Source organism: Piliocolobus tephrosceles, unplaced genomic scaffold, assembly GCF_002776525.5.
Source record: "Piliocolobus tephrosceles isolate RC106 unplaced genomic scaffold, ASM277652v3 unscaffolded_32916, whole genome shotgun sequence".
Lineage (NCBI taxonomy): Eukaryota > Metazoa > Chordata > Mammalia > Primates > Cercopithecidae > Piliocolobus > Piliocolobus tephrosceles.
Window position 1 is genome coordinate 1 of NW_022316439.1, and position 12,552 is coordinate 12,552.

A 12,552-nucleotide genomic window follows, 5' to 3' on the forward strand; every position below is an offset into this window, starting at 1 on the left:
AGTTTACAATCCCACCAACAGTGTAAAAGTGTTCCTATTTCTCCACATCCTCTCCAACACCTATTGTTTCCTGATTTTTTAATGATTGCCATTCTAACTGGTGTGAGATGGTATCTCATTGTGGTTTTGATTTGCATTTCTCTGATGGCCAGTGATGATGAGCATTTTTTCATGTGTCTGTTGGCTGTATAAATGTCTTCTTTTGAGAAATGTCTGTTCATATCCTTTGCCCACTTTTGGATGGGGTTGTTTGTTTTTTTCTTGTATATTTGTTTGAGTTCTTTGTAGATTCTGGAAATTAGCCCTTTGTCAGATGAGTAGATTGCAAAAATGTTCTCCCATTCTGTAGGTTGCCTGTTCACTCTGATGGTAGTTTCTTTTGCTGTGCAGAAGCTCTTTAGTTTAATGAGATCCCATTTGTCAATTTTGGCTTTTGCTGCCGTTGCTTTTGGTGTTTTAGACATGAAGTCCTTGCCCATGCCTATGTCCTGAATGGTACTACCTAGATTTTCTTCTAGGGTTTTTATGGTATTAGGTCTAACATTTAAGTCTCTAATCCATCTTGAATTAATCTTCGTATAAGGAGTAAGGAAAGGATCCAGTTTCAGCTTTCTACTTATGGCTAGCCAATTTCCCCAGCACCATTTATTAAATAGGGAATCCTTTCCCCATTTCTTGTTTTTGTCAGGTTTGTCAAAGATCAGATGGTTGTAGATGTGTGGCATTATTTCTGAAGGCTCCGTTCTGTTCCATTGGTCTATATCTCTGTTTTGGTACCAGTACCATGCTGTTTTGGTTACTGTAGCCTTGTAGTATAGTTTGAAGTCAGGTAGCGTGACGCCTCCGGCTTTGTCCTTTTGACTTAGGATTGTCTTGGCAATGCGGGCTCTTTTTTGGTTCCATATGAACTTTAAAGCAGTTTTTTCCAATTCGGTGAAGAAACTCATTGGTAGCTTGATGGGGATGGCATTGAATCTATAAATAACCTTGGGCAGTATGGCCATTTTCACGATATTGATTCTTCCTATCCATGAGCATGGTATGTTCTTCCATTTGTTTGTGTCCTCTTTGATTTCACTGAGCAGTGGTTTGTAGTTCTCCTTGAAGAGGTCCTTTACATCCCTTGTAAGTTGGATTCCTAGGTATTTTATTCTCTTTGAAGCAATTGTGAATGGAAGTTCATTCCTGATTTGGCTCTCTGCTTGTCTGTTACTGGTGTATAAGAATGCTTGTGATTTTTGCACATTAATTTTGTATCCTGAGACTTTGCTGAAGTTGCTTATCAGCTTAAGAAGATTTTGGGCTGAGACGATGGGGTTTTCTAAATACACAATCATGTCATCTGCAAACAGGGACAATTTGACTTCTTCTTTTCCTAACTGAATACCCTTGATTTCTTTCTCTTGCCTGATTGCCCTAGCCAGAACTTCCAACACTATGTTGAATAGGAGTGGTGAGAGAGGGCATCCCTGTCTTGTGCCAGTTTTCAAAGGGAATTTTTCCAGTTTTTGCCCATTCAGTATGATATTAGCTGTGGGTTTGTCATAAATAGCTCTTATTATTTTGAGGTACGTTCCATCAATACCGAATTTGTTGAGCGTTTTTAGCATGAAGGGCTGTTGAATTTTGTCAAAAGCCTTTTCTGCATCTATTGAGATAATCATGTGGTTCTTGTCTTTGGTTCTGTTGATATGCTGGATTACGTTGATTGATTTGCGAATGTTGAACCAGCCTTGCATCCCAGGGATGAAGCCCACTTGATCATGGTGGATAAGCTTTTTGATGTGCTGCTGAATCTGGTTTGCCCGTATTTTATTGAGGATTTTTGCATCGATGTTCATCAGGGAGATTGGTCTAAAATTCTCTTTTTTTGTTGTGTCTCTGCCAGGCTTTGGTATCAGGATGATGTTGGCCTCATAAAATGAGTTAGGGAGGATTCCCTCTTTTTCTATTGATTGGAATAGTTTCAGAAGGAATGGTACCAGCTCCTCCTTGTACCTCTGGTAGAATTCAGCTGTGAATCCATCTGGTCCTGGGCTTTTTTTGGTGGGTAGGCTATTAATTGTTGCCTCAATTTCAGAGGCTGCTATTGGTCTATTCAGGGATTCAACTTCTTCCTGGTTTAGTCTTGGGAGAGTGTAAGTGTCCAGGAAATTATCCATTTCTTCTAGATTTTCTAGTTGATTTGTGTAGAGGTGTTTATAGTATTCTCTGATGGTAGTTTGTATTTCTGTGGGGTTGGTGGTGATATCCCCTTTATCATTTTTTATTGCGTCTATTTGATTCCTCTCTCTTTTCTTCTTTATTAGCCTTGCTAGCGGTCTGTCAATTTTGTTGATCTTTTCAAAAAACCAACTCCTGGATTCATTGATTTTTTGGAGGGTTTTTTGTGTCTCTATCTCCTTCAGTTCTGCTCTGATCTTAGTTATTTCTTGCCTTCTGCTTGCTTTTGAATGTGTTTGCTCTTGCCTCTCTAGTTCGTTCAATTGTGATGTTAGAGTGTCCATTTTAGATCTTTCCTGCTTTCTCTTGTGGGCACTTAGTGCTATAAATTTCCCTCTACACACTGCTTTAAATGTGTCCCAGAGATTCTGGTATGTTGTATCTTTGTTCTCATTGGATTCAAAGAACATCTTTATTTCTGCTTTCATTTCGTTATGTACCCAGTAGTCATTCAGGAGCAGGTTGTTCAGTTTCCATGTAGTTGAGCGGTTTTGATTGAGTTTCTTAGTCCTGAGTTCTAGTTTGATTGCACTGTGGTCAGAGAGACAGTTTGTTATAATTTCTGTTCTTTTACATTTGCTGAGGAGTGCTTTACTTCCAATTATGTGGTAAATTTTGGAATAAGTGCGATGTGGTGCTGAGAAGAATGTATATTCTGTTGACTTGGGGTGGAGAGTTCTATAGATGTCTATTAGGTCCGCTTGGTGCAGAGATGAGTTCAATTCCTGGATATCCTTGTTAACTTTCTGTCTCGTTGATCTGTCTAATGTTGACAGTGGAGTGTTGAAGTCTCCCATTATTATTGTATGGAAGTCTAAGTCTCTTTGTAAGTCTCTAAGGACTTGCTTTATGAATCTGGGTGCTCCTGTATTGGGTGCATATATATTTAGGATAGTTAGCTCTTCCTGTTGAATTGATCCCTTTACCATTATGTAATGGCCTTCTTTGTCTCTTTTGATCTTTGATGGTTTAAAGTCTGTTTTATCAGAGACTAGGATTGCAACCCCTGCTTTTTTTTGTTCTCCATTTGCTTGGTAGATCTTTCTCCATCCCTTTATTTTGAGCCTATGTATGTCTCTGCATGTGAGATGGGTCTCCTGAAGACAGCAGACTGATGGGTCTTGACTCTTTATCCAGTTTGCCAGTCTGTGTCTTTTAATTGGAGCATTTAGTCCATTTACATTTAAGGTTAATATTGTTATGTGTGATCTTGATCCTGCCATTATGATATTAACTGGTTATTTTGCTCATTAGTTGATGCAGTTTCTTCCTAGGCTCGATGGTCTTTACATTTTGGCATGTTTTTGCAATGGCTGGTACCGGTTGTTCCTTTCCATGTTTAGGGCTTCCTTCAGGGTCTCTTGTAAGGCACGCCTGGTGGTGACAAAATCTCTAAGCATTTGCTTATCTGTAAAGAATTTTATTTCTCCTTCACTTATGAAACTGAGTTTGGCTGGATATGAAATTCTGGGTTTAAAATTCTTTTCTTTAAGAACGTTGAATATTGGCCCCCACTCTCTTCTGGCTTGTAGAGTTTTTGCCGAGAGATCTGCTGTCAGTCTGATGGGCTTCCCTTTGTGGGTAACCCGACCTTTCTCTCTGGCTGCCCTTAAGATTTTTTCCTTCATTTCAACTTTGGTGAATCTGGCAATTATGTGTCTTGGAGTTGCTCTTCTGGAGGAGTATCTTTGTGGCGTTCTCTGTATTTCCTGAATTTGAATGTTGGCCTGCCCTGCTAGGTTGGGGAAGTTCTCCTGGATGATATCCTGTAGAGTGTTTTCCAATTTGGTTCCATTTTCCCCCTCACTTTCAGGCACCCCAATCAGACGTAGATTTGGTCTTTTTACATAATCCCATACTTCTTGCAGGCTTTGTTCATTTCTTTTTCTTCTTTTTTCTTTTGGTTTCTCTTCTCACTTCATTTCATTCATTTGATCCTCCATCGCTGATACTCTTTCTTCCAGTTGATCGAGTTGGTTACTGAAGCTTGTGCATTTGTCACGTATTTCTCGTGTCATGGTTTTCATCTCTGTCATTTCGTTTATGACCTTCTCTGCATTAATTAGTCTAGCTGTCAATTCTTCCACTCTTTTTTCAATATTTTTAGTGTCTTTGCGCTGGGTACGTAATTCCTCCTTTAGCTCTGAGAGGTTTGATGGACTGAAGCCTTCTTCTCTCATCTCATCAAAATCCTTCTCTGACCAGCTTTGATCCATTGCTGGCGATGGGCTGTGCTCCTTTGCAGGAGGAGATGCGCTCTTATTTTTTGAATTTCCAGCTTTTCTGCCCTGCTTTTTCCCCATCTTTGTGGTTTTATCTGTCTCTGGTCTTTGATGATGGTGACGTACTGATGGGGTTTTGATATAGTTGTCCTTCCTGTTTGATAGTTTTCCTTCTGACAGTCAGGACCCTCAGCTATAGGTCTGTTGGAGATTGCTTGAGGTCCACTCCAGACCCTGTTTGCCTGGGTATCAGCAGCAGAGGTTGCAGAAGATAGAATATTGCCGAACAGCGAGTGCACCTGTCTGATTCTTGCTTTGGAAGCTTCCTCTCAGGGGTGTACTCCACCCTGTAAGGTGTGGGGTGTCAGACTGCCCCTAGTGGGGGATGTCTCCCAGTTACGCTACTCAGGGGTCAGGGACCCACTTGAGCAGGCAGACTGCCCCTTCTCAGATCTCAACCTCCGTGTTGGGAGATCCACTGCTCTCTTCAAAGCTGTCCGACAGAGTCGTTCGTGTCTGGACAGGACTCTGCTTCTTTAGCTGAGCCCTGTCCCCAGAGGCAGAGTCTACAGAGACAGGCAGGTTTCCTTGAGCTGCTGTGAGCTCCACCCAGTTCGAGCTTCCCAGCGGCTTTATTTACCTACTTAAGCCTCAGGGAAGGCGGGCGCCCCTCCCCCAGCCTCGCTGCTGCCTTGCCGTTAGATGGCCCCAGACTGCTGTGTTAGCAAGGAGGGAGGCTCTGTGGGCGTGGGACCCTCCCGGCCAGGTGTGGGATATAATCTCCGGTGTGCCGGTGTTACAGCGCTGTATTGGGGCGGGAGTTACCCAATTTTCCAGGTGTTGTGTGTCTCAGTTCCCCTGGCTAGGAAAAGGGACTCCCTTCCCCCTCACGCTTCCCAGGTGAGGCGATGCCTCGCCCTGCTTCAGCTCTCGCTGGTCGGGCTGCAGCAGCTGACCAGCACCGATTGTCCGGCACTCCCGAGTGAGATCACCCCAGTACCTCAGTTGAAAATGCAGAAATCACCGGTCTTCTGTGTCGCTCGCGCTGGGAGATGGAGACTGAAGCTGTTCCTATTCGGCCATCTTGCTCCGCCCCCCATTAATCATATTTTCTTGTTTTATTATTTTAGTGGTTGCTTTAGCATTTATAATATTTGTCTCCAATTTATTATAGTCCAAGTGATAGTATTTCTCTAAGTGATATCATACCACTTCATGTAAGAACATCACAAATTTCTCCCCTACCAAGCTCGGTACTAATGCCATACATTTTACTTTTACATATGTTGTAGACCCCACATCAACAGAGCTATTATTTTTGCTTTAAACAATCAATAAATATTTATCATTTTAGTTAAATTTCATTTCTTTGTGTGAAACCATATTTCTATCTGCTGTCATTTTTTTGTTTGTTTGTTTTTGCCTGATGGATTTCCTTTAGCATTTTTTATAGTGGAAGTCTGATGGTGATGAATTCTTTTTGCTTTGGTATATCTGAAAAAAAGTCTTTATTTCATCATTATTTTGAAAGCTGTTTTCCCTGGGTGTAGGATTTTAGGATTGCAGTTTTTCTTTTATTTTAGTACTTCACTTTTGCTTCACTATCTTTTTGCTTATATTATTCCTGTGATTAACCTGCTGTAATCTTTATCTTTGTTTCTGTAATGTAGGGTATCTTTTTTTTCCAGATACCCTTTAAGCTGGGTGTCTCAAATAGTTTACTTCAATTTGTATTTAGTGTCCTGCTTTAAGAGCCTATCCAGTATTTTCATATCTGTGTTAATATTTAGCTCTTATTTTTCAATATAGGCCGGAAGTGTTAGAAGATTCACCTCTGGTTCCCCAAAAAGGCAGTTTTCAGATGGTTCACTGCAATTGCAGTGTTCACGAATGTTGTGAATGTCTTGTGCCTGTGCCAACAGCCAAACTCAACTACACTCTCCTTATGTGTTTGAAAATCACATCTGGTGGAGTAATTTTCCAGTCACCTCTAATGTCAGTTCAGCCCATAAATATGGGTAAGTTATGCACTAAAATGATGATAATAGGTCTAAGCATCAGTCATATATAAAGGTTAAAAATTGCTTACAAAAATATTTGCTAGCTTATCTCACTTTGCTTAACACTATAATGATGGTAGATGTAGTACTGGGGGTATGAAGAGTGGCTTCTAGAATGATTTAACAATAGTATGTATATCTCAGCCATTGTCACTTAAATTCTGTTTTGGAAACTGTTTTCTTTAAATCCTGGATCTATGTAATGGATATGTATTGATTGGACATCACTTTTTCACAACTCAGATAACTATTTTTAAAAATAATTAGAAGCATGTTTCTTACCTGAATTTATTCCTTCAATAAATATTTCTTAGAGGCTTATGTTTGTCAGAGACTGTTCTAGGAGCTGGAAAAAGAGTGGGAAATTAGACATGGTTCCTACCTCAGAGAGCAGGAACAAACAATAGTAGGCAGAGACAATGATAAAAGAGTAAATAAGTAATTTACTGGACAAACATGATTACAGAAAACTTCAAATAATAGACAACACTCTGTTTTCTTTGTGCAAAGATCCCCCAAATCTCTTTTTATCAACTTAAATATACAATTATAAATGTGAATAATACAGGCAAATGTTAGTGCTATGTATTTAATTTATTAATTTCATTTAATTTTGTATAATTTAGCAGTTTTTCTCCACTTATATTTCCTGAAACAATTGTATGCAAACTCTTTATGTCTGATTTTGTACCATTGGTTTTGACATCACTAGAGCCACTTTTCCAAGTATCTGATACAATTTTACATACAACTCAGGCTTTACTTCTTTCTAAGTTACTCGAGATACAGCACTTTTTGAAACTGTGTATGACATCATATTTTAACATTAAGACTTTCAAATAATTTGTCCTATAGGGATATCGTTGTACTCTCCACAACATAGTTACAATGGCATACAAGCAATTCAATCATGAAGTTATACCATAGAGAAAAAAAATTACAAAATCTTTATTCAATATCATTTTCTTTTCTTTTCAAAACTAATTCTGCCTGATGATTTTTTAGTAGCATTTAGAGTCAACTTTGAGTTGCGTTGTTTTTCAAAATGAAGTAGTTAAGGGAAAGTGCTATGGAATTTTTAAGAACTTGAAAACTTTCTTAATTTTGTCTCTATGTGGAGATAATTTTGGGGAAAAAAATCTTTCCTTCTATTTGAACACATATGATAATATCCCCAAGTTATATGTTCCATGAAAACAATAAAACTGGTGTGATGGAGTGTCAGGGACTATTATTTCTACTATGTAGATCAAAGAAGATCTCCTTTAGGACATAGCATTTGAGCTGAATAAAGAAGAGATATCCATGCAAAAATCCAGAGCAAAAGGTGCTCCAAGCAGGAAGAACAATATTCACAAAATCCCTAAGATAAAATGAACTTGGTAATTTGAGGAACAAAACAGAAGACCTTTGTGCTAGGAGTGAATGAGGTATGAGAGTATTAAGGGATGAGGTCAGAGTTACCTGTCCCAGAGCATATAGTAGGTCAGGGTGGAGAAGTAAAGAACTGTTTTGGTTTGGATCTGTTTGGGAGATGGTGCTTACTGGACTGTCTAGTGGTTGGAGTTGTAGAGTGTGAAGGACAGAGGAGAATCAAAGTTAACTCTTAAATTTAGACCTGGGCATCTAGATGAACAGTGACACCAGATACTGAGATACGGAAACTCAGGGAAGATTAGGTGTGTGTACAGAAATCAAGAGCTCTATTTTGGACACATTGTATTTGAGATGTCTGTTGGAAACCTAGGAGACGTTGAATAAGAAGTTGGACATATGAGTCTAAAGTTTAGGGGAGATATAAACATTTGGGAGTTGTTAACATATCAAGGTTTAGAGTATTGTATGAGATCACCTATTTAGAGTTCAGGAAGAGAAAGACTGAGGGGTTATCAGTAAGAATGCAGGAGTAAAAGAGTATGTTGTTCTAGAAGCCAAGTGAAAAAAACATTTCAAGAAGGAGGGTATAAGCATCTGTGGAGTGCTGCTGAGAGGCAGAGTAAGATGAGTGGGAAATTGACATTGGGTTTGTTTTTGTATTTCTAATATTAATGCATATTAGTATTGTCAACCTAAAATGTATGACAGATACCAACTCTACAAAGCAAAAAGTTTATTTGGGAGTAGTAGGGGATTGCAGTTCTAGACATGCATGCTATGGAATGACTATGACACATCCACGGGGGGCTGGAGTAAAGGGGAAGCTTGAAAAGACATATAGGAGACCTCCATGTAAGCTCTTTTGAACAAAGATTATTGGTTACAAGAGCTTGCTGCAGGGGTTGGCATTAGCTCATTGGTGGAGACACAGCCATTGTTAGGCAAGTGTCTCTGTGCAGGCAGCTTTTATGGAATACTGTGGTTTTGAGGAATTATTTACGTCATTCCAACGTAGGCATACATGCATAAGGGGACTCCTTCATGGCCTCCCAACTCCATTGTGTTAGGGTTCCACATTAGTAACTCTAGTTTGATACTGATAACTTTTACAATATGCAGATAGGAAATGTACAAAACTTGTAATATTGTGATTTTACTTTTCTTTGGTATATGTTTGTTTTCTCTTTGGTCATGGGAACACAGTAAATTTCACCTGTAATTTTCAGACTTTTGTGTTTAGCTGTCTTTGCTTTAAAGTAACTGAAATTTATAATATGTCACATAAAGTAAGACATCATTGATTTTGACTAAAAGAGGAAAATTGTGACCAAATTCCTGAAAATATAGAATGTGAAAATTACCTTATGCTCTTTATTTGTTGAAAATAAAATTCAAATCAGTAATTGTTTCAATTTAATGATAATTTCTATATACATGAATAATTCCTGTTAATTTTAAAAACCTTGCTAATATAGAGACGAACAAACAAGAAAACGCACCAATTTTCTATCACTTTGGCAATCTTTCTATTTTAAATATATCAGGAATCCAAGTATAAATGTGTGTTAAACTTTCAAAATTTAAACATTAAACATTTTTAATATTCTGAGAAACTTCATCCCTACTTCTGATGACAAGCCAGGGACTGCTGCAGCTGCATTTATTGCATGGGAGTATTCATGCTGTAAGTTATTTGAGTAGGTTTGTCTAGATTATAGACAATTATGATCTAAAATTAATAGACAAGTTGAATTTTGGATAGTTTTATGTATTTCCAAATAGTGTTCTGCACAATGCTTTTTTCCTTTTTACCCACTAAAATAAGTGGAGTGGGTGAGGTTCAGGGGAGACTTCAAATAAGTTTGAGGATGCTGGGTTTAATAAAGTTAAATGGGATTCTTATAAGGGGAAATAACATTTAGCAAAATAATCTCATTTACTGATTCATAGTCTTTACCACTTAAGGGGAGGGAAATGAATACACATGGATTGCTATGATAAGGTACAATAACCAGACCGGTTCTGTAATTAGTCCTTGGATAAAGTCACCTTTTAAGTACTTGAAAGGCAAGATATGATGAAAATTTATTTTGACTTTATTTTATTCAACTATAATTGTCATGAAAATTACTTGACTTAAAAGTATTCTCTTTTTTTTCTTAAGTGAAGCCTGATCCACCATTAGGTTTGCGTATGGAAATCACAGTTGATGGTAATTTAAAGATTTCTTGGTCCAGCCCACCGTTGGTACCATTTCCACTTCAATATGAAGTGAAATATTCAGAGAATTCTACAACAGTTATCAGAGAAGTAAGTATATTTTAGTAAGTAAAACGAAAAGTTGAGAAGTAAAGACCCTCTTAAGTCCCATAATAATTACCCTCTGCATACTAAATATATACATTTCTTCTAAAGCAGAATGAATTATAGTTCAATATTTCATATTATATATATCATATATAGATAGATATACATACGTATATATACGGCTATAGGAAATCTAGTTACAGAAACTTGAATTCATAATTACAATTATTTTCCACCGACAGACCACTGATTTCATCTTTTTTTTTTTAATTGCTCAATCTATTTGAATCTTTTTCTGAATGTGGCAACAGAAAGATTTTTGCTTGGCTAATCATTAGTCGAGCTTCTGAATCTTCTGCTAGCTCCATCTGTGCATATTCCTGTAAAACTCAGTTTTAGCAAAGAACTCTGCTAGGTCATTTTAGAAGGAACCCCCCCACCCTGGATATCTGATGAATATTTGATCAGGTTTCTCATCCTCCACCATTCCCCAAATAATGTTTGATCACCATGGCCTGTCTTCAACAAGAATTGTGTTAGGTCAGTTTAGCCAGAATCCCTCTTATCATGATGTTTTTGCTTAGTAATTTTCTATCTACTCCCTGCTTCTTGGCTATAAATTCCCTGTTGCCCATGCTGTATTTGGACTTAGCCCCCCCCCCCCCCCCCATCACAAGGTATATGCAGTGCTCCACATATCTATTGTGATGATTCCAAATAAAGTCTTCCTTACTTCCTTTCTCTTTTTCTTTAACAGTTCATTCGGTAAGTATTTATTGAACACCTGCTACGTGCCTGGAACTGTTCTACTTGCATCAGGATACACTGAGATAGCAGGACAGGATAAGAGGAATCTGGGGGTGCTGGCAGGGAATGGAAGGTTGCAATAATAAATGGAGGTTGGGGAGAATGACATTTGAGCAAAGATGTGAAGGAGATGGTGATGTGGATATCTGGGGAGTTGGGTTCTAAACAGAGAGAACAGCAGTGCAAAGGATGGTGTGGCTGAGGGCAGTGAAGGTGACAGCAGTAGTGGCTGAAGTCAGAGGCCAGTCGAGGAGGAGAAGGTGGAGCTCAATGAATAGCCTCTTGGGCCATGTGAATACTTTGGCACTTTACTTTGTGAAGCTAAATTTCATATAATTTAGAAGTGAAAAACAGTCTTTTAGAACTGGCAAAAAATTTAAAACATTTTATTTTCACAAAGAGAACGATGGAAATCCTCTGTGTCATGTATGGAGAAGACAGAGTTAAGGCTTCTGTGGGTTTCAGCTTTCTCATCTGTAAACTGGAGATAATCTGTAAACTTGAGGATTTTAGATAGGAGTTGTTAATATCTGATGTTGTTGTATGCATTCCTGATGCTTTTCATAATTTTTAGTCTGTGACATGCTCCCCCTGCCTCAAGAGCAGTCATTAGAGGCCAGAGAGTTTATTAACTTTGGAGTACATTTTTGGGAACTGAATTTTGATCTCCTAGGCTCAAGTGATTCTCCTGCCTCTTTTTTTAAAAAAAGAGATGTGGTATCACTATGTTGCCCAGGCTGGTCTTGAACTCCTGGACTCAAGTGGTCTACTCACTTCGGTCTCCCAAAGTGTTGGGATTATAGGCATGAGCCACCATGCCTGGCCAGGCTCAGGTTCTTAAGACTTTTCATGCCCTTCTGCACAGGATACTTGTAGTTCTTTGTCTACCACTGCACAGCATTTTCTACCAGGTGTGTCTTACAGGTGTCAGTAGCGGCTTGAAGCTTCCCACAGATTTTAGCTGCATTTCTTAAAATTCTAAAGGTCCTATATTCATCATGATTCAGTTAACAGTATTTGCTAATTATCATTATGATTTTTTTATTGGACTCATGGGCTATTTAAAATTTTATTGACTAATGTGCAAACATTTCTTTTTGGTTATTGATATTTGTTTTAATTCTGCTGTGGCCAGATAACTACTGTGTAAGATTTTAATTCTTTGAAATTTGATGAGATTAGCTTATGATCACTTTTCATAAAGGTTCCCCATCAACTTGATGTTCTGATGTTTTAATATAATATTTAACAGGCTGACAAGATTGTCTCAGCTACCTCCCTGCTGGTAGACAGTATACTTCCTGGGTCTTCATATGAGGTTCAGGTGAGGGGCAAGAGACTGGATGGCCCAGGAATCTGGAGTGACTGGAGTACTCCTCATGTCTTTACCACACAAGGTAGGTTATGTAATAGCCACTTCTACTGGGAGGGAAATATATTTCCTGAACTTGCCTTTGTATATTATAAGCATCTTAAATTTTGTAGCCTTAAAATGAAAGAAGGAACACAATATCAACTTCCTTGTTTAAACTTTGAATGGGCCAATTCGTGAATTA

General features: G+C 38.4%; 1 protein-coding gene across 1 annotated transcript in view; it reads left to right on the forward strand.

Annotated features, from left to right (window-relative positions):
• Window positions 1-6,254: 6,254 nt before the first annotated feature.
• Window positions 6,255-12,552, forward strand: part of LOC111541305 (leptin receptor) — a gene marked incomplete at both ends in the record, with an annotated part of 30,555 nt that continues 24,257 nt past the window's right edge. The window contains 3 exons of the mRNA XM_026452306.1: window positions 6,255-6,463; window positions 10,047-10,192; window positions 12,249-12,393. Of these exons, the coding sequence (XP_026308091.1) occupies window positions 6,255-6,463; window positions 10,047-10,192; window positions 12,249-12,393 (500 nt within the window). The remainder of the gene's footprint in view (window positions 6,464-10,046; window positions 10,193-12,248; window positions 12,394-12,552) is intronic.